We start from the raw sequence: 19,266 nt of genomic DNA on the forward strand, positions 1-19,266 counted from the left end.
CATACTTCATGTAGTGGTTGGAATTTAAAAAGAAAATGACTTCCTAAAGAATACTATATATACAAATACCAAAGTGAAGAGGGAAAACTGAGACAATTATCCAGAGGATTCAAGTATAAAAACATATTTATATAAACTCAATATTTAGTTGTTGTGTTTTTCCCCCTGATGAGACAATTGGGGTTACATGACTTGTCTACACACAGCCTAATATGTGTCTGGGGCTAGATTTGAACTCAGATCCTCCTGGTTACAAGGCTGGTGCTCTATCCACAGCACCAAATAGTTGCTTTCTATGTTTCTAAATTACTAAAGTCAAAATGTTTTTAGGGATCTGAATTATTTTTAAAACTTCTTCAATTATCTACTTCATTTATCTGTGCTAAAGTGTACCTAACACTTTCAAGAGCTTTCAGATAATCAGTTTTTCTAATTCACTTGGTTACTTTCATCTTAACAATTATTGCTACTCAATAAATGTTTAATAAATTATTTGCTTTTGAGCACATACCTACTGTGTTGTGCCATCTATTTACTGCAAAAAGTCTGCTGCAAGTCACAGTTACCACTGCAGGAATGGTAAGGTGTGGAAGAGTGTTGGCTGCCACATGTGTGACTGGAGAATTTGATGGAAATTTCAGCACCATTATAACATCCTGTTGCATCTGATCTTTAAACATGAGTGGACTCTGTGGAAGGAAACACTGTTGAATAGAAAGGAGAGGAAAGCAGAAGGAAACAGAAGGGATAACACAGTTAGTGAGGAGGTCCAGGAAAAATGAGGTTAAATAGAGTATGGGTACAAACACGCAAAATGGAACAATTGGAATATGACAGAAAGAGAAGAGCTTTGACATAAGGACAAAGCCTGCAGATTCATATTCAGAAAGTATTATAAGGGTTTTTACACAGTCAGTATCATGGGTTACAAAATAAAATAATCAGTACAAATTCAAATGCAGCAGTCAAGAAAATGAAAAGTCAAGCTATGAGTATCTCCTTTTTGATGTCTAATTAACTACTAAATTCAGTTGATTTGGCTAAAAATCACTTGCCCTGATGAAAATAAATGAGTTAATAAAGCATTATTATAGCATGGCCCTTATCATTCTATAGAAAACCCACTACCTATTTAAAAAAAAAAAAAAACAACCTTAGAATTTGGTTGTTTTGGTGTCATATGAATAACTTCTATGTTTCTGATATTTATAGTTATAAACTATTAGTAAAATGTGTCAAGATAAACATTTTGTATCTGAAAACATATAAATCAACAAATAACTGTTGAGTGACTATTACGTGTAAAGGATATGGAAAATACAATGCTCAAAATTACTAATGCTTGATATCTGCAAAACTTTCATGATATGGTGCTTTGCAGTTAGCTAATAATTCTCCATTACAGGAAATGAGAAAATTTAAATGTTCTTAGCTAAACAATTCCATACCAATTTAGGTTCTAATAATGTCCCCCAGGAAATCAATGATTGTGACTAGGCATTTCTCCAGGATAAGCATTTTTTAAATTTGAGAAGACTAACCTGGGAATAAAACTCCTTTGCCAAACTTTTTCAAAAATTAAGTGTTGGCGGTGATTCCCAGAACAATTCACTGAAAATACTTTACACTGGGTATTCTGAGTTCTAATTGCAACACACTATTCAAATACTTTATGAGAAGGAATGAACTAATCTGTATCTGGAAGGAGCTTGTTAACAGTGAAACTTGATTCATCTAAGAGAAAATTTTTAGCAAAATGTTTAACTAAAAGTTCATCAGGTGTGTCTCAACAAAGAAAAAAATTCATCCAGTGAATGGTTTAGCATACAGCCATAATGATTTTGCACAAACATTTGACTTGGTGTCCCTGCCTTTTCATTGCAAAATATGATGAAAATTGAAACAGACGGCAATCTCCCCCCATCCCAAGATCCCTGAATCTGTTATTAAGAGTATGATTAAATATGCATCATTAGTGCATGTATGGCCTTAATCACCAAATAAATAATTGAATAGAAGATGGCCTACATGTGTGTTATGGACCATAATCTGAAATTCCCGTTTTTTTTTTTTTTTTTTTTTTTTTTAACCTTACTTTGACTATAATTGGCCAGGTATCTTGCTACAGTGTAAACACAGTTTTATTAGTTCACTCTTAATATAAAAGTCACTGAAAAGTGTAATTGTTAAATATACTAGGTTTCTCAGGAAATTTCAATTTGAAAGGGTATTGAAAATAAAGAATTTACTATATCAATATATGCATCTAACAGACCTTTTTATCAAAACTATTTATGAAAAAAAATCAATATTTTACTTTTGGGAATAAATTATATTGTTTAAGACTAAAGTCAGAAGAATGCCTCTACTGTTTCCCCTGAATAAAGGAAAAAAATTCATAAAAGAAATTCATATAATTAGATCACTAATCATTTGCTTTTATCATGTACACATCATCACAGAAACACTTGTAAATGTTTATTCCTTTTCTCGAAATTCACTGATTATACAGCAAAAAGGTAAGACAGAAAATGGAGGATAAGTAAAAGGTAAAATGTTTCCATGAATGCAAAAAAGAGCAATCCAATAAAGTATACATAAATCCAACTTTTCTCTCTCAGGACAGTTAAGATGTAAATGAATGAATTAAAAAGCATTTTAAAAGTGTTGCCTAAACAGGTATTTCATATGACCTATAAAAGGTACTCAAGTAAAAAGGAAATAAAAAGTTTCCTACAGGCTGATGTCTCACCAGGTGCATGGCAGAGCTCCGAGGTGGATGTGGCTCAATAAGCAACTGAGATGGCGTCTGTCCAAAGTTCTGTATCTGTGCCTCCATGGCCTGCAGGAAAAGAAGAGTGATTGTCATAATCAATATGCATCAAAGAGGTAGGTCAACACAGTTTCTGACAATGCAAGCATATCCCAAGTCAGCCATGAAAAAAGTCTAGAAGATTCACGTGGTGCCCTTCTCCCAGGGCGCAGACTTATCCAAGTGTTAGTATTTTGTCGACAAGCTTTGCTTCTCTTTTCGAGCATGCTGCAGTTATCCAGATAACCATTCATATTTCCAGTAGCTAAGGGTACATGTGAGAATGTTAACCTGTGATGACATGCAGCCAAGGATTGGGGAAATTTCTTAACACTAAACTGCAACACATATACCTTAATAAAATCCTTTGTAAGAAGAAATGTATGAGGATCTCTAATAAAAAAAGCCTCTGGAATCTTAATAGAAAGAAATGGAAAAATAAAGCAAATAAATAACAAAATAAAATCACTCCCCCAAATCACACATTATTATCAACAATGTCTGAAGATGTCAGAACAGACTCTTAAATGCATTCATGTAATCTTGGTAAATCTTTATTTTTTTAAAAAAGATATTATGCTATTGTAGCTTATTGTGCCTATGTCTTTTAGAATTTTTTGTTGCTATTTTTGAGAGTGCTAATTCAAATCTATTATAATTTTTAATCAGATTGTAGATTGAACTCCCCAAAAGGGAAAAGGGGAAATATTTTAAGCACCCCGAGTCACTATTTCTTAAAAGCGTATGGAGACAGAAACAGTAACAGAAACAGTAACAATATTTTATTACATCCAGTGGAAAAAAATATTTTTTAGATTTTAACTCTAAATAAACGTGAATTCTATGCTTCACAAAATATGTTTTTGTGCAATTTTCCAAGGGATTATTAAATGAAATTTCCTCTACACTTTAAAATTTGAAGAGCAAAATACTTCAGTGAATTAGCCAGACTCACAGAGAAATATTTTATCTTGAAATATAAGTATGTAATTTCAGTCAACAAGCAGAAACTTGGTATTTATTATGATCATTATTTTGTTACCACACTTATTTTCTCCTGAAAATTGTGTGCAATTTGGTTGCTCATAAAAGTGAAATATGAAAACCACTAGTTAGGGCTTTAAAAAGTCAGGTAAGTTGGTGAAAGTCTCTTATAATATAGTGTTGCTACTAACTAATTATATCAGCTTCTGCAATTCTCATTTATAAAGTGTTAAAATTTAACAATTTGTCTGCCTGGACTACATTTCAAGAAAATGTTTATCAATAAAAATGTGAATTGTAAAATTTATTAGCAATATTAAACATGAATGCATCATTAGCCACCATATTTTAATGGGTGCATAAATGGAACTTTGGATCTTTTCCTTATGTAGGCACTGAAGTGAATTATTGTATTTCTAAATGCTGTCCAATTTTAATGTACACATTTGTTTGCATGGTGTCCACTCATAAGCAAAGTCTAACTCAATTAAATTCTACTTATATAAATATCTTTTGACTTTGCAGCCTAGTGGGAGATTTATGATAATGAAAGGGAGTGGGGGAAGGGAGTATATATGTTTAAATTCATTTGTATTACAAACATTTAAAAATTATTTGGAAAAAGGAAACAGTAATTTTATGGTTAGGAATGTTCTATAAAAAGCAAATGCCCATTACCTAGTTTAATGTATTGGTAGTTGCAAAATGCTCTGTAATAATAAATACTGATTGATGTCTATGTTTATACTCATTAAAAATATGCAGCAGCAAGGCATATTTCACATTTTTCTAATTCGAATGTGCTTTAATTTTATTCATGAAAAGGAAGACTTTAAATTACATTAGCGACTGCTATGATAGTATGAACTGGAGGGCAAGAATTGTTGTCTTATTTCTTCTCCACTTAACTCTTAACAACTCCTCCTGTGTTTGTGGCTTTGGGGGTTTCACCCTTTCTTTCACCATGATTGGAAGATGCCCTGGATCCATTTGTGCAGTGACTAGAGTCAGTGTGAGGAGCATCTGAAGGTCAGACTCCTTTGATCACCTTTTTTTGGCTTATTATAACTTTCACCCTGGTACCCCTGGAATAATTACTGATGGTAACAGTATAACTCACATCTAGGATTTCCCAAAAGAACAGAGCTGAAAGATACTCATTATACAGTATAAATCAGAAACACACTATTTCCCCTCAGAAAAGGAATGCTAACACCCATAAAACCTCTTTATTATAATAACTTCTATGAGACCCCAAAGTACATATTGACAAAATGACTTAAAAAAAAGGATATAGTAACATTAATATAGCTAATGTTTGGATCTCCTCTGACAACATATGATTTCTTCATTGTTATCAAATAACATTTACTAAAAAAAACCTCTTAGGCAGTACTTCATTATATATACTTTCAAGCACATGGTAAAACTAATGGTTGAAGCATTAGATAGATAATATATTTTAAAAATTTCAAAGGCAAAACCTTTAAATTATGTTTCTCTCTGAAGCATGATCCTTATTATTACTATTAATAATAATAGCTAGCATTTATAAAGTGGCTAAGTGCTGGGTACTGTGATAATACTTTACAAATGTTATCCCACTTGATCCTCACATGAATCCTGGGAAATAGGTGTTATTATTAGCTCCATTTTATAGTTGAAGAAATTAAGGCAAACAGAGGTTAAATGTTTTTCTCAAAGTTATGCAACTAGTACATGTTTGAGGGTAGATCTGAACTCTCCCTGAAGGCATGAACCTTGTTTTCCAAAGTATTTGTGGGGAAATGTTTACTTCTATTCTTGCTATATGTATGAAAAAAGTACTTTTTAAAAAAAAAAGCTAATTGATATTCGTTGGCTAAATGGGAACATATCAAGATACTGCAGAGACAAAAAAATATTCCAAAACTTGAGGAGGATTTCTGGGTGGGAAAGATAAAGCAGCATGGACACTCTGGGCAGCAAGCCCAAGTACTAACTGTACTTGGAAGGCACAAAATAGAAATCAATGATTCTATGAAACAAGAAATATTAGAATCTTGTCAAAAGATTGGACAAATAATAAGGCATCTGCTATCAAAAGCTGAGAAAACCACTGGAAGAAATTAGTTGTGGAGATAAAATTGGCTTTACTGAGGTTGCTCAGGGGAGCATAAGTACTGAGAAGACCTAGCAATCTGGACAGACTATTAAAAGTTTGGCTTAAAAGACTACAAATCTATTGTCCAAGGACCAACTTAGGTAAGCTGAGAAAGACTCATCACCAGACTGACCAAAAAGTAATGAATTATTGTTTTTTTTTTTATCATAACTCATAAAGATCTCTTAAGTCATAGAAGAATTGAAATCTATGTCAGGGCAAAGGATCTACACTGATAAAACCATGCGCCCGCTAAGTTTTGAAGTGAATGTGAGCATGACCTCGAAGAACTTTGTTCTTTTTTTTTTTTTTATTATATATATATTTTTTATAATATTATCCCTTGTATTCATTTTTCCAAATTATTCCCCCTCCCTCTACTTCCTCCCCCCGATGACAGGCAATCCCATACATTTTACATGTGTTACAATATAACCTAGATACAATATATGTGTGTAAATACCATTTTCTTGTTGCACAATAAGCAGTAGATTCCGAAGGTATAAGTAACCTGGGTAGATAGACAGTAGTGCTAACAATTTACATTCACTTCCCAGTGTTCCTTCTCTGGGTGTAGTTATTTCTGTCCATCATTGATCAACTGGAAGTGAGTTGGATCTTCTTTATGTTGAAGATTTCCACTTCCATCAGAATACATCCTCATACAGTATTGAAGTGTACAGCGATCTTCTGGTTCTGCTCATTTCACTCAGCATCAGTTGATGTAAGTCTCTCCAGGCCTCTCTGTATTCCTCCTGCTGGTCATTTCTTACAGAGCAATAATATTCCATAACCTTCATATACCATAATTTACCCAACCATTCTCCAATTGATGGACATCCATTCATCTTCCAGTTTCTAGCTACAACAAAAAGAGATGCCACAAACATTTTGGCACATACAGGTCCCTTTCCCCTCTTTAGTATTTCTTTGGGATATAAGCCCAGTAGTAGTACTGCTGGGTCAAAGGGTATGCACAGTTTGATAACTTTTTGGGCATAGTTCCAGATTGCTTTCCAGAATGGCTGGATTCTTTCATAACTCCACCAACAATGTATCAGTGTCCCAGTTTTCCCACATCCCCTCCAACATTCATCATTATTTGTTCCTGTCATCTTAGCCAATCTGACAGGTGTGTAGTGGTATCTCAGAGTGGTCTTAATTTGCATTTCTCTGATCAGTAGTGATTTGGAACACTCTTTCATATGAGTGGATATAGTTTCAATTTCATCATCTGAGAATTGTCTGTTCATATCCTTTGACCATTTATCAATTGGAGAATGGTTTGGTTTCTTATAAATTAGGGTCAGTTCTCTATATATTTTGGAAATGAGACCTTTGTCAGAACCTTTACTTTTAAAAATATTTTCCCAATTTGTTACTTCCCTTCTAATCTTGTTTGCATTAGTATTGTTTGTACAGAAACTTTTTAGTTTGATGTAATCAAAATTTTCTATTTTGTGATCAATAATGATCTCTAGTTCTTCTCTGGTCATAAATTCCTTCCTCCTCCACAGGTCTGAGAGGTAGACTATTTTCTGTTCCCCTAATCTATTTATGATCTCATTCTTTATGCCTAAATCATGGACCCATTTTGATCTTATCTTGGTATATGGTGTTAAGTGTGGATCCATATCTAATTTCTGCCATATTAATTTCCAGTTTTCCCAACAGTTTTTCCAAATAATGAATTTTTATCCCTAATGTTGGTATCTTTGGGTTTGTCAAAAATTAGATTGCTATAGATGTAACCTTTTTTGTCCTTTGTACCTAATCTGTTCCACTGATCTACCGGTCTATTTCTTAGCCAATGGTTTTGGTGACTGCTGCTATATAATATAGCTTTAGATCAGGTACACTTAGACCACCTTCCTCTGACTTTTTTTTCATTAGTTCCCTTGCAATTCTCAACCTTTTATTCTTCCATATGAATTTTGTTGTTATTTTTTCTAGGTCATTAAAATAGTTTCTTGGGAGTCTGATTGGTATAGCACTAAATAAATAGATTAGTTTGGGGAGTATTGTCATCTTTATTATATTTGCTCGGCCTATCCAAGAGCACTGAATGTCTTTCCAATTATTTAAATCTGACTTTATTTTTGTGGCAAGTGTTTTGTAATTTTTCTTATATAGTTCCTGACTTTTCTTTGGTAGATGGATTCCCAAATACTTTATACTCTCAACATTTGTTTGGAATGGAATTTCTCTTTGTATCTCTTGCTGGAAGAACTTTGTTCTTTCTGTTCTCAGGTATATGTTCTCCCACATTAACTTTTAGCTTTTCAGTCTACTATCTTAAATTGCTTATAAGACATATAACTACTCCATTGACACCGACAAAATTAACACTCTGAAAATAGTTTATAATATGTAATATTCTGTTTCTCTAAATCGTGATCGTTCTCTGGGAGCAAGTTTCTTTTCTATAAATCCTTTTCTCTGGGAGCAGGTTTCTTGGGGGGGGGGGGCTTCTGGAGGCAGCCTTGGCTTTAGTTCCTGTCAGAATGTCTCCAGCCAGCTTCAGTTTCCAGCTCTCTCTGAATCCAAAGCCTCTAGCCAGCATGAAGGGAGACGTGGGAATGAATCAGACTCTGCCTCCGAGAGTGTGGGATTGTGGGTTTCCCAGAAGTCAATCCTAGTTGTGAATCTTCTGGAAGTCCATGAGCAGGCTTTTCCTTTAGACATGTGAATCTCCCCACTGAATCCTGGGTCTTTGAATCTCCTTGAGCTTCCTGGAAGTTCTCCCCTTGATCCCCTGCAGACTCCCAGAGAGTGGGCCTGTGGGAGCTCCTTAAAAGTATGCTCTCTTAAAGGTGTGAAGTCTGATGTGTGAACCAATGAGTGAGCTCCTTTAAAGGTTTGAACTCCTTTAAAGGTGTGAATTCAGTGTATAAGTACCTTTTAAGTTATAACATATCCCAAAGTGGAACATAGGTAGTACAATGAATAGAGTGTGCAGCCTAGAGTCAGGAAGACTCATCTTCCTGAGTTCAAATGTGGCCTGCCTCAGGCCCTTACTAAACTGTATGACCTAGGGCAAGCCACCTTACCTTATCTGCCTCAGTTTCTCTGTAAGATGGGCTGGAAGCAGAAATGACTACTCACTCCAGTGTCTCCACCAAGAAAATCCCTAAAGGGCTTATGACTGAGTCCCACCCAAGGCCACTGGACTTGACGCTCCCTGAAGGGAGGGACTGACTTTTGCCTCACTTTATATCCTCAGAGTTTAGCACAGTGCCTGGTACAGAAAAGGTTTCACAGATGCTAGCTGACCAACAAAACTGCTCAAGTGATTTTCTGAAATATAAAACTAATCATATTACTACTCAACAATGAACTCTATTTGTACCTTATTCACTGGAAAACAAAAGACATGATAATTAGTTTGAAGAATCTGAAAAGGGTAAAATAATGATGACCTGTTCTGCTTGGCCTCAAAGAGCAGAACTTGGAGCTAAGGATGGAAGCTGGAAAAAAAGAAATACTCAGGATTGACATATAGGCAAACACAAAGAGCCAAACGTGGAATGGACTGGTAAAGGACAAAGGTATTATGCTTAACAGTGGTTTTCAAATACAGTTGGATGACCACTGTCTTCAGAACTCTAGAGGAGACTCTAATTCAAGCACAGGTTGGACTACATGGGATTTAGGGTACCTTCTGGATAAGAGATTTTATGAATGCATAAAATCCTAAAAGACCAAATGAAGCCTTTCACATTCTGTGTAGATCCTTCAAAGCAAGGGTACTTAACCTAAGTAAGACCCATTAACTTGTCCACACACAGGCACATACACTCACAACCATACTTCAATGTTCTTGGTTTCCCTTATAATTCTCTGTATTTTATACATTTAAAACCACTATTCTGAGGAGTTCATAGGCTTTACCTAGTTCAAGATAGAAAACTATTAAGAATTCCTGTTCCAAAGGGAGTTATGGAAAGATATAGACAAGAAATACATATGTAAGGCATAAAAGAATAGTAATCTGCATACTTCATGAGGGTGCTTAAATAACAGCAAACTTTCATTTTAGTATTAAGATAAAAAATCTGTTCTGAAAATTTAGATAAGAAAAAATTTATAAAATCATTTTCTGGACATCTTGGGGTAATTTTTTTTGAGACTGGGTCTTCCTATCTTGCTCATTGGGTCCATCTTGTAGGTACCTATGGGGCCAATCCCATTACTGACATGTACAGGTCTGACCTATTTCATTTCTAATCTGGATTAGTTCATTCCTTCTTAGTAGTTTCCTACTAGGTTGAGTTTTACATAACATATATATGAATTCTTAATATTCTCAATTTTTACCCAATGAACACAACTGATAGCCCCAAACATTGTGCTTGCTGGACATGTGATTGACAACTCTTTGAAAGATATAAAACTTGAGATATTATTAAGTACTAATGATACCAGAGTTTGTTTAAAAATTTTTTTTGCTTATAGCAAAGAATAAAAGAAAACCTACAAGGAAGCAAAGATAGATCATTAGGAATACAATGTCTTCTATTAGTACATATGCTATATACTTATATATTTCTTAAAATGGAAACTTTTTTTTTTACACATTTTTAATCCTTCCTGATGTTCTCTGCTGGGCACATGACAATTTTATATATATTTAACACTTAAATGCAAAACAGAAAAACAAAACAACAAAAAATTGTTATGTGCCCAGCACACACACACACACACACACACACACATCCTATAATGGTAAACCTTTATTATTTTTGAGCTACAAATCTTTTTTTCTATTATATAATATTTATGTGTATCTATTTGCATTCATCTACAATGAAATGTCTGGAGATGCTCAGCAGGATGCAACTAGTATGAACTTACAGGGTTGAGGTATGCTCCAATATACTATTAGTTAAAATTTTTATTCAAGATGTTCCAAAAATGCAAATATAAAAGAACATATTTTAAAACATGAATTAAAATGAGATCACTTTCAGTTTAAGTGTTTTTAATGTATTTGGATCTTATTTCTTTTTCTAGCTATAACAGGTTTAAAAGGGAATTGGTCTTAAAAACTCAGGATATAATCACAGAAAACAAGAGGACCATAATGAGGTGTTAATTTAACATTAAAAAATGTGGCTGTGCTCAGTATTCTCTTTATTAACCCTAATCAAATCCTTTGATTCAGAAAGAAGCAATGTTAGTGGCCAAGCAATAAATGACCATGTTCCCAGATAGTAGTAAGATGGTAGTGATAGTAGAACAGCCAGAAAGAAAGGCAGTTTAAGTGAATTCAGTAGATTAACCTAGCTCTCAGTAAGATGTGTAGATTCTTTGTAGTATTTGTCTCTACCTGAAATCCTACTCTTCCTATTCCACCCAGCTTCTTGGGGTCTTCCCACCATGAAGAGTCATCACCAGTCTTTGGGAATGAGATTGTATGAGCAGAGAGAATGTAAGGAACTTTTGGACAGATGCTGTGTCATTAGAAGCATAAGGAGAGATTCTTGGTTATTAAACCCTCTCTTGAGTTCAAATGCCTTAATACATCCTCCCTCCTTGATAGTAATTCTTTATTATTTGTCATTTTCTTTCTTTTATCAGTATCCTTCATGGAAGTCTAAAGTCTTTTCTCTTGGACACAGAGAAAAATATATTTCTTAAAAGTGTATTTGTTTTTCTCTATTTTAAACATTTGCTGTGTCTTTATGGAGAGTTAACAACAGACATCTGTTTGTTTGAGTGTGCTCATTGGGATTGCAGTAAGGAAGTGATGATTGAGGTTAAAGCATTCCAGGAGAGGAAAGGGAGAGATTTAGACCTGAGGGTATTATGTCAAAGTACTTTCTTTGTCTGGGGCTTGAAGCTTTAAAAAAATAAAAAGAAAGAAAAAAAAAAAGAAAAGAATTATAGGTTGTTTTGTTACAGCTTCCTAGAGTAAAGAAAGAATATTTATACTGAGGAACCCACCTCGGAAATGAATTATTAGGTACAGAATAGATGATCAGAGTAGGCTGCTCAATACACACCTCCATCAATGGTACATATAGATCTCTAAATTAAAGGAACATTTAAATGATTAAAAACTGTTCCTCTTGGAAAAGTTCTAAAACAAATGTTTTCATCTTTAAATCGAGGAAGAACTAGATATCTAAAGTCTCTTTCAGACTTAAATCTTAAATCTGATGAGCCTATGAATATTAAAAAAAAAAATCACCAAACACCAAATATTTCTATTAGTGATAATTATATTCTTGCTGAGGTAGCACAGTAAAAGCTCTGGACCTGGAAGCAGGCAAACCTGAGTTTTGACAATTACAGTCTCTTAAGAATTCCATCAGGGCAGCTGGGTGGTGCAGTGGATAGAGCACTAAGCCTGGAGTCAGGAAGCCCTGAGTTCAATTCTGACTTCAGATACTCATATGTAATCCCTGGGAAAGTCATTTAACTCTCAAGTTTCCTCATTTGTAAAATGAGCTAGAGAAGGAAATGGTAAACTGGAGTTATGAAGAATTGGACACCATTGAAACAGACTAAACAACAATAAAGAGCTCTATGTTGGGTAAGTCCCTTTACCTCTTTGGTCTCAGTTTCCTAATGTGCTGTATCATCATCATCATCATCATTGTGATATCTACCTTACTGGGTTTTTGTGAGACTCAAATTAAATAATTCACGTAAAGCTCTTTATAAAGACACCTCTTCCTTTCTTTCTTGTATCTTTCTTTCTCCTCTTCTCCCATTCAGTAATGTCTCCAAACTCCAACTAAACCATATTTTCCTCTTGACCAAAATATAGTTACAAAATAATATCACAGTATTATTTTCCCTGGAGGAAGTGAAAGGTACACAATTCTATTAGTATGACTAAATATAGGAATTAAAAAAACCTGGAGAGGAAGCATGGTATAGTTGAATAGAGAGCTGGCCTTGAAGTTTAGGAGGATAAAGTTCTGAACGGGATAGACATATACTGCTTATGTAATTGATCATATCATTTAAGTCTCTGAGTACTCTAGTTAACTAAGATTATAAGTTGCAGAAAAGGTACCCAAGAGTTCTTATCAATGAATATCAATGAAATCATACCTTCACTTTTTTATTCTCATATAAAAAACAAAACATTACAGATTGACCCTATATTTAGAGAAGATTTTGCTTCTAGAAAAAAAAAGAAATGGTAGGAAAAAAATTAAGTATACAAATTCTTATTCTAGAGTCTTTAAAAAATTAGCTATGTAAATATAAATGCCTAATATTATCCTTATTTTCTCTTTGTGTCTGGTGGGGCACTATTAACATATTTTTTTTCATGCAGGGAGGATAGGAAAAAGCTATTTTCTACCAAATTCCCAAATGACTCTTTAACCTTGCTTTTGAACTTAACCTAGTAATACTTTTCTGCGATGGCTTTACAATTTGATGCTTGTTCTCCTTCCCCACACTCTTTTCCAAAACTTTATTTTTCAGACAATCAAGCAGATAATGCATAGTAAGAAAAGGATGGATAAAATCCAAAGTTTAATATAATAATTATGGTCAACAAGTGGCTAATTTAATTCATTCTTTCCTATATTTGAGCCATAAAAGCATTTAAATTTGGTTTCAATATGCCACCTACCTCTTTAGAGAGATGAAAGACTTAGTGCATAATGAGATGTACTTTTTTTTTTTGATATGGCCAATAAGGAAATGTTTTCCTTGACTATGAATGTTTATAATACGGTTTTGTTTTTATTTCTTTTTCATTTGGGTAGACAATGTTGGGAGAGAAAGTGGATTTTTTTTTTGATAAAATTAATAAAAATAAATAAATCTGAATGAGAAAAATTAGCACACATGAATGAAATAGACTATTTCTCTTAATGCAGTATAATAATATTGGGCTGACAAAGTATGAAAACAATTGATCAATGAAAAAACTAGTAAGAAAAAAAATCATATTGGTTTTCTGTTGGCAAATATTTCATTTTTCACCTAAGTTTTTGAGTAACATGTTGGTAACTCCATAACACAAACCACAGAAAACATTTGAGTATTTTTGTTATATAATACTTGACCAATATTTTTTCTTTCTTATGTAGATTGAGATAAATAATTCAATTCCTAGAAAATTTATTTTTTCAGACGAAAAGGGATATACCACTTATACTGTATTTTGTTATATTTTTTAAGACAATACTCAATAGGAAGAAAAAGAGATGCAAAAGACTGCTAGATTTTGAAAAATTTGAAATAATAATATGAAGTACATTTCATGGTAGAAAGTATTTTAAGTGATAACACTTTGACTTTTATTTAATTTTATTATTTAAATTATTTAATTTATTACTTATTTATTATTATTAATATATTACATATATAATTATATAAAATATATAATTATATATGTTAATAATATAATAATATTAAATTATTTAAATTTATTATTATAAGGCAAGATCATATATGGTATTATTTTTAATGCTAGAAAAATAAAAGCAAAGTAAATCAAGCAAATATTCATGTTTGATTATTTTTTGTTCTGTAAACATTAAATTATATACAAATCAGTATATGAGAAACATTTTGGTGGAAAGAGGAGGATATTCTAATTTCACTGATTATATGAAGGTTGTTAATAAGTTGGTATTTGTGTTTGAAGACTGAATGTGTTGATGTTCAATTATTTTTCAGCCATTCCAAGTCTTACTCCATTTGGGGTTTTCCTGGCAAAGATACTACAGGGGTTTGCCATTTCCTTCTCCAGCTCATTTTACAAATAAGAAAATGGAGACAAACAGGGTGAAGTGACTTGCCAAGATTCATACAGCTAGTAAATTTTTCAGGCCATATTTGACCTTAGAAAGATGAATCATTTTGACTCCAGGTCCAGTATTATATAGAACTTTTAGTTTGCCTCAGTGATAAAAAAGCATATGTATAGGCCAGTGAAAGAAGCTGTAATGTCTCTTATCCATTCATGTTTGTCTTCAAGAAAAGAATTAAAGCATAAATTGGTGACTCACACTGAGACCAGAAACTCTGAATTTACTCATTAGGCCAAGGAAGGGAGTAGCACAAAGGCAGAATAGTTCTGCTTATTCTTTACTTAATACCTTGTTGTTGTTGTTGTTTTTTAAATACCAGTTTTGTGTGCAGCAAAATTTTATGTTCTGTTTGCATAACATACAATCCCTGCCCTCGTGTAGCTTACTGTCACAAATGCACATGTAAAAGGCAGTCTTCTCTAACACATTCTGAGTGTTGTAACAGTTCAAGTTTAAATGAGCCCTGTCCTTATTGCCTCAGGATTTGTGTAGCTGAGCCTGTTGCAGAAATGAATTATGTGTAGCAAAGAAAAAGTAACCTTTCTTCCTTATATACACATTAAAAAAAATTAGTTAACATGGAAGTTCTAGTCACTAAAAGGTAAAAAAAAAATCCCCATTTAAAATAGCTGCGCTTAACTTATATAAACATAAGTATTATGGTTTAGAGACAAAGACTCAGTCTTTAGGCAGGTGGTATAATTATTCCAAATCAAAATTATGTACTTATATTTAATTGAATTTCCATTTTAAGGAAATAATTAGGTTCGGTTATAGGCAGCAAAACATGCTTTAAAATGTTCCCCTCTATTCTTGACATAAATGGAAAACTATAATTTAGATATACTGTATAGACTTCAAATGGCTTTAAGCAAGCACATTATCAATATGTTTAAAACCTTTAAAAAAACAAGCTTTGAACATCTTTAACTGAAATGGCTAGGTACTTAGATTGAATAATATCTACTTCAACAAATTGAGGCAACACAATGTGTTTTGAATAATTGTTAATTTATGCTGAGGTAACAACAATGTAATATAACTGAAATCCATGTTAATAGAAGAAAAGGAAATCCCTTCCAGCTATTTCTGTTACAATTAGCAGACTTCCCTTGAGTAAAATATGACTTTAAATGCATGTTAAATTGTATGCTGTTAATTTCTGAAAATCAATAATTAGCATATCTCAACACCACACAATAAAAATAGCATGAAGATAAAGAAAAGTATATCTCGTATAAATGACATACATTATTCTTGGGACATCTGCATTATTTATTTATGCTTTTATACTAAAAGGCAGACAATTGATGAGCTTGAATTAGCTAAGAACTATTCTTATTACTAGGGGAAAACATAACTAAACTAAATCAACTAAAGATTCATTAATCAAAATAAATTTGATGCCATTTTTATTTGATAATAATTCTGTTCTCAGATTGAAGGATGACATCTTGGCCCTCCAACTTTTATTATAAATAATAAGAGTTATATAGACTACCAGATCTTTAAGGTCTTTTCCAGTCTAATGTCAAGGGGTCATATTTTTTTTTAAATAATTCTTATGAAATTTAAGAGAATCTCAATTTAATTCCAGATTTTGATCTTTATTTTTTTCATTTTAATTATGATTTTTGCTTTTGAATTTATTAAGGCTTTTCTTTCAAGAAAATTCCCATTATTACAATTATTACAGAAACAAACTCAAGACTTTTGGAAATCCTTATCAACTATTTTGTTATTAAAATCAATCAAATGATTGCTTTAGCTAAATGACTGAACAACTAATCTGGTTATTTTTAATGGATCAATGTTTTTGACTGGTTATAATCTCTTCATGAAATTACTTCCCTGAAGAAGCATATCTCCCATCCCATATGTGGAGACAAGAAGGCCCCCATGAATTTGTAAATACATAGTACTGTGGGTATGATTTATTCACACAGATCTAGAAGGGTGGTTTTGAAATCCCTTGTCAAATCAAAGAATTCAGAAATGGGGAAAAAATAAAAACTCTACCACTACTAAACAAGGGGAAAAAAGGAAGAAAGCTAGAGTAAGTAATATACATCAACACAAATAAATGCTAGAAGCTAGCATCAGAAGTCTTTGTAAAAACCAGAATGATAAAATGTATTAAATTTTTTTCTCATAAATTTTGTATTCAACAATCAAGGAAGGCCAAGATTCTAGATCTTGTCCAAAAGACGTATCTGTCTTGTTGGTTCTTGACAGCCATATCATGTCAGTTTTCTGTAGTAGCAAGGAATAATTCAGTAAAAAAATAAAGTGAAAACTGATGTGATCTATTCTGTGTCCTGTGGGCATATTTTCACTATAAGAGATCCAAAGGGATGCTTTGTTATTCTTGTCAGATCAAAGAAAGAGATAAAAGAAGAAAATATAATCTAGAAAAGTAAAACCCAGAAAATCAGTAACAGAAAAGTAGGATAAAAGAACACATTTTAATGACTTTATATTACTTAAATATGATCAATATTGCACTCTGCGTTTAAAAAACAACTCTATACCAGATATTTTTCATCAACCATATATTTCGGTGGCTTTTTGCAAAACTATATTATAGGATTAGCTTTTAGGAATTGTTAAACAGTACTCACTTTATTAATTTTTCATTTTGGCCACATAGGCTATAGGTTTGCCTAAGTATTCTGCATAATATGACTATTCAGAACCTAGGCATAATGAAAATTTTGACAAAAATATGTGCAAGTGTACAACAGAAGTGGCTTAGTTAAGCTGATTTTATATAGTGCTACAAAAATGCTTGAAAAAAATTTTAAGTCAATCAAATGAATGTTTTACCTAATATGATTGAACAACCAATGTGGTTATTTTTAATGGATCAATGTTTTTGACTGGTTATCATGAAAACAAAGCTATTTTATAGTCACTTAAAAGTTATGTTTTTAGACACATATTATTTGGCCTATGAGATAATAAGAATGATACAAGTATTTCTATGATTATAAATGTAAACAATCATTTATTAATCATTTAAAAGTATTTTTTCATTGTTAAAATGAAAGTACAAATAGCAAAAACCAGTTTATATAGACTGTATGCCTTCTTTGAAATCTATAATCAGCACTTTTATATTCTGCTATTTAGGGCAAAGCAATGTGTAAAATGATGAAACACTGAAAAATGACAAAATATTTAGGATTTATTAAATAGTTTTTAGATCATATTAACTATAGTTTAATTATTTGGTATGGCCTGGCAATAGTCTGACAATCTGTAATAGGAGAAGCAACCTGGCTATCTTTAACAAAGTTCATCATATTAACTGCAGGGTGCCTACTTTTAAACTATGTTATCTCTCAAAAGGCAGGACAACTTCCATGGTTGAAGTTCGCATGCTAATGCCATCCCAGTTCTTTAAAGGATTAAAGCTCAAATATGTAAAAGTATTCTAATTTTTTCAATAAAGTATTACATAAAAAATGTAGTACAAAAAAATATTGACTTAGAGGTAAGGTGGCCTTAATTTTTGTTCCAGCCTTGCCACTAATTAGGTGTAGGAGTAAGAATACACCTTAACATGTGAAGCAAAGAATAGAATATAATGAATAAAATAGGACAAAACTGAATGTGATATTCTCAATTATTTTTTAAGTATTAACATTCTAAACTCTACTTAAAGTCATCCAATACTTTAGCTCATCCATGGAAAAAAAAGTCTAGATTATGATGTAAATCAAGAGCTAAGACAATTTGAAATATCATCAAATATCCACTATATTTGGTGTTTACATATTGAGGAAAGAGATACTGGCTTTGTACTAGGACTGTTCTGTCATGTTTCTCCACGGGAGAAGGCTGTCATGATAAAGTTCATTATCAATTACTGCTTTACAAGTATAAGATGAGTTAAGCTGTCATAATTTTCTCAGCCAGAGATCCTATGCTGTCAAAATGTCAATTTTTAATCTGACATAGGAAAGAAAATTATCTGTTATTTTGACCTCTAATTTTTTGACATTTTAATGCCATAATTGCTGTGGTTAGTGCTGTTACCATGATTTCACCTGTCAAAGAAGAATGAATCAATAACCTTAGGCTGCTCTTCAAGTTTTACCATTTATTTCAAAGCTCCAAATTGTGTGTATGTTTTAACAAAAGAAACCAATTGCATAGGCATATACACACAAATTAGAAATATAGAGTCATTTTAGACCTAACCCCTAAACTGTTGTCTCCTTCAAGGTAACTAAAGTTCAAAATCATAAAACTATAAGATCTACCAAAAAAAAAAAAAAAAAAAAAAAAAAAAGGCAGATTATTTGCTAAAAGACTAATGATTATGGTAATTTTGAAAAGGCAAATTTAAAAAGATACTTGAATTATTAAAATTATGGGGGGAAATTAATTTATTGTTTTAAGAGGAAGTTAGTGAATTCAGATGAATATCTTAAAGTTCTAATCTTGCTTTGGCACCCTAGGAGATGAATTAACTCCTCTCTACCTGCTGATATACCAATGTATATTTTAAGAAATAGGAGCCTTAACTGTAACAA

At 32.5% G+C, this 19,266-nt stretch overlaps 1 protein-coding gene across 1 annotated transcript in view; it reads right to left on the minus strand.

Moving 5' to 3' along the window:
- NBEA (neurobeachin) overlaps nt 1-19,266 on the minus strand; it is a 699,286-nt gene that overhangs the window by 34,772 nt on the left and 645,248 nt on the right. Inside the window, 2 exon segments of the mRNA XM_074303499.1 lie at nt 512-704; nt 2,753-2,842. Of these exon segments, the coding sequence (XP_074159600.1) occupies nt 512-704; nt 2,753-2,842 (283 nt within the window).

The sequence above is a fragment of the Sminthopsis crassicaudata genome, chromosome 3 (assembly GCF_048593235.1).
Source record: "Sminthopsis crassicaudata isolate SCR6 chromosome 3, ASM4859323v1, whole genome shotgun sequence".
Taxonomy (NCBI): domain Eukaryota; kingdom Metazoa; phylum Chordata; class Mammalia; order Dasyuromorphia; family Dasyuridae; genus Sminthopsis; species Sminthopsis crassicaudata.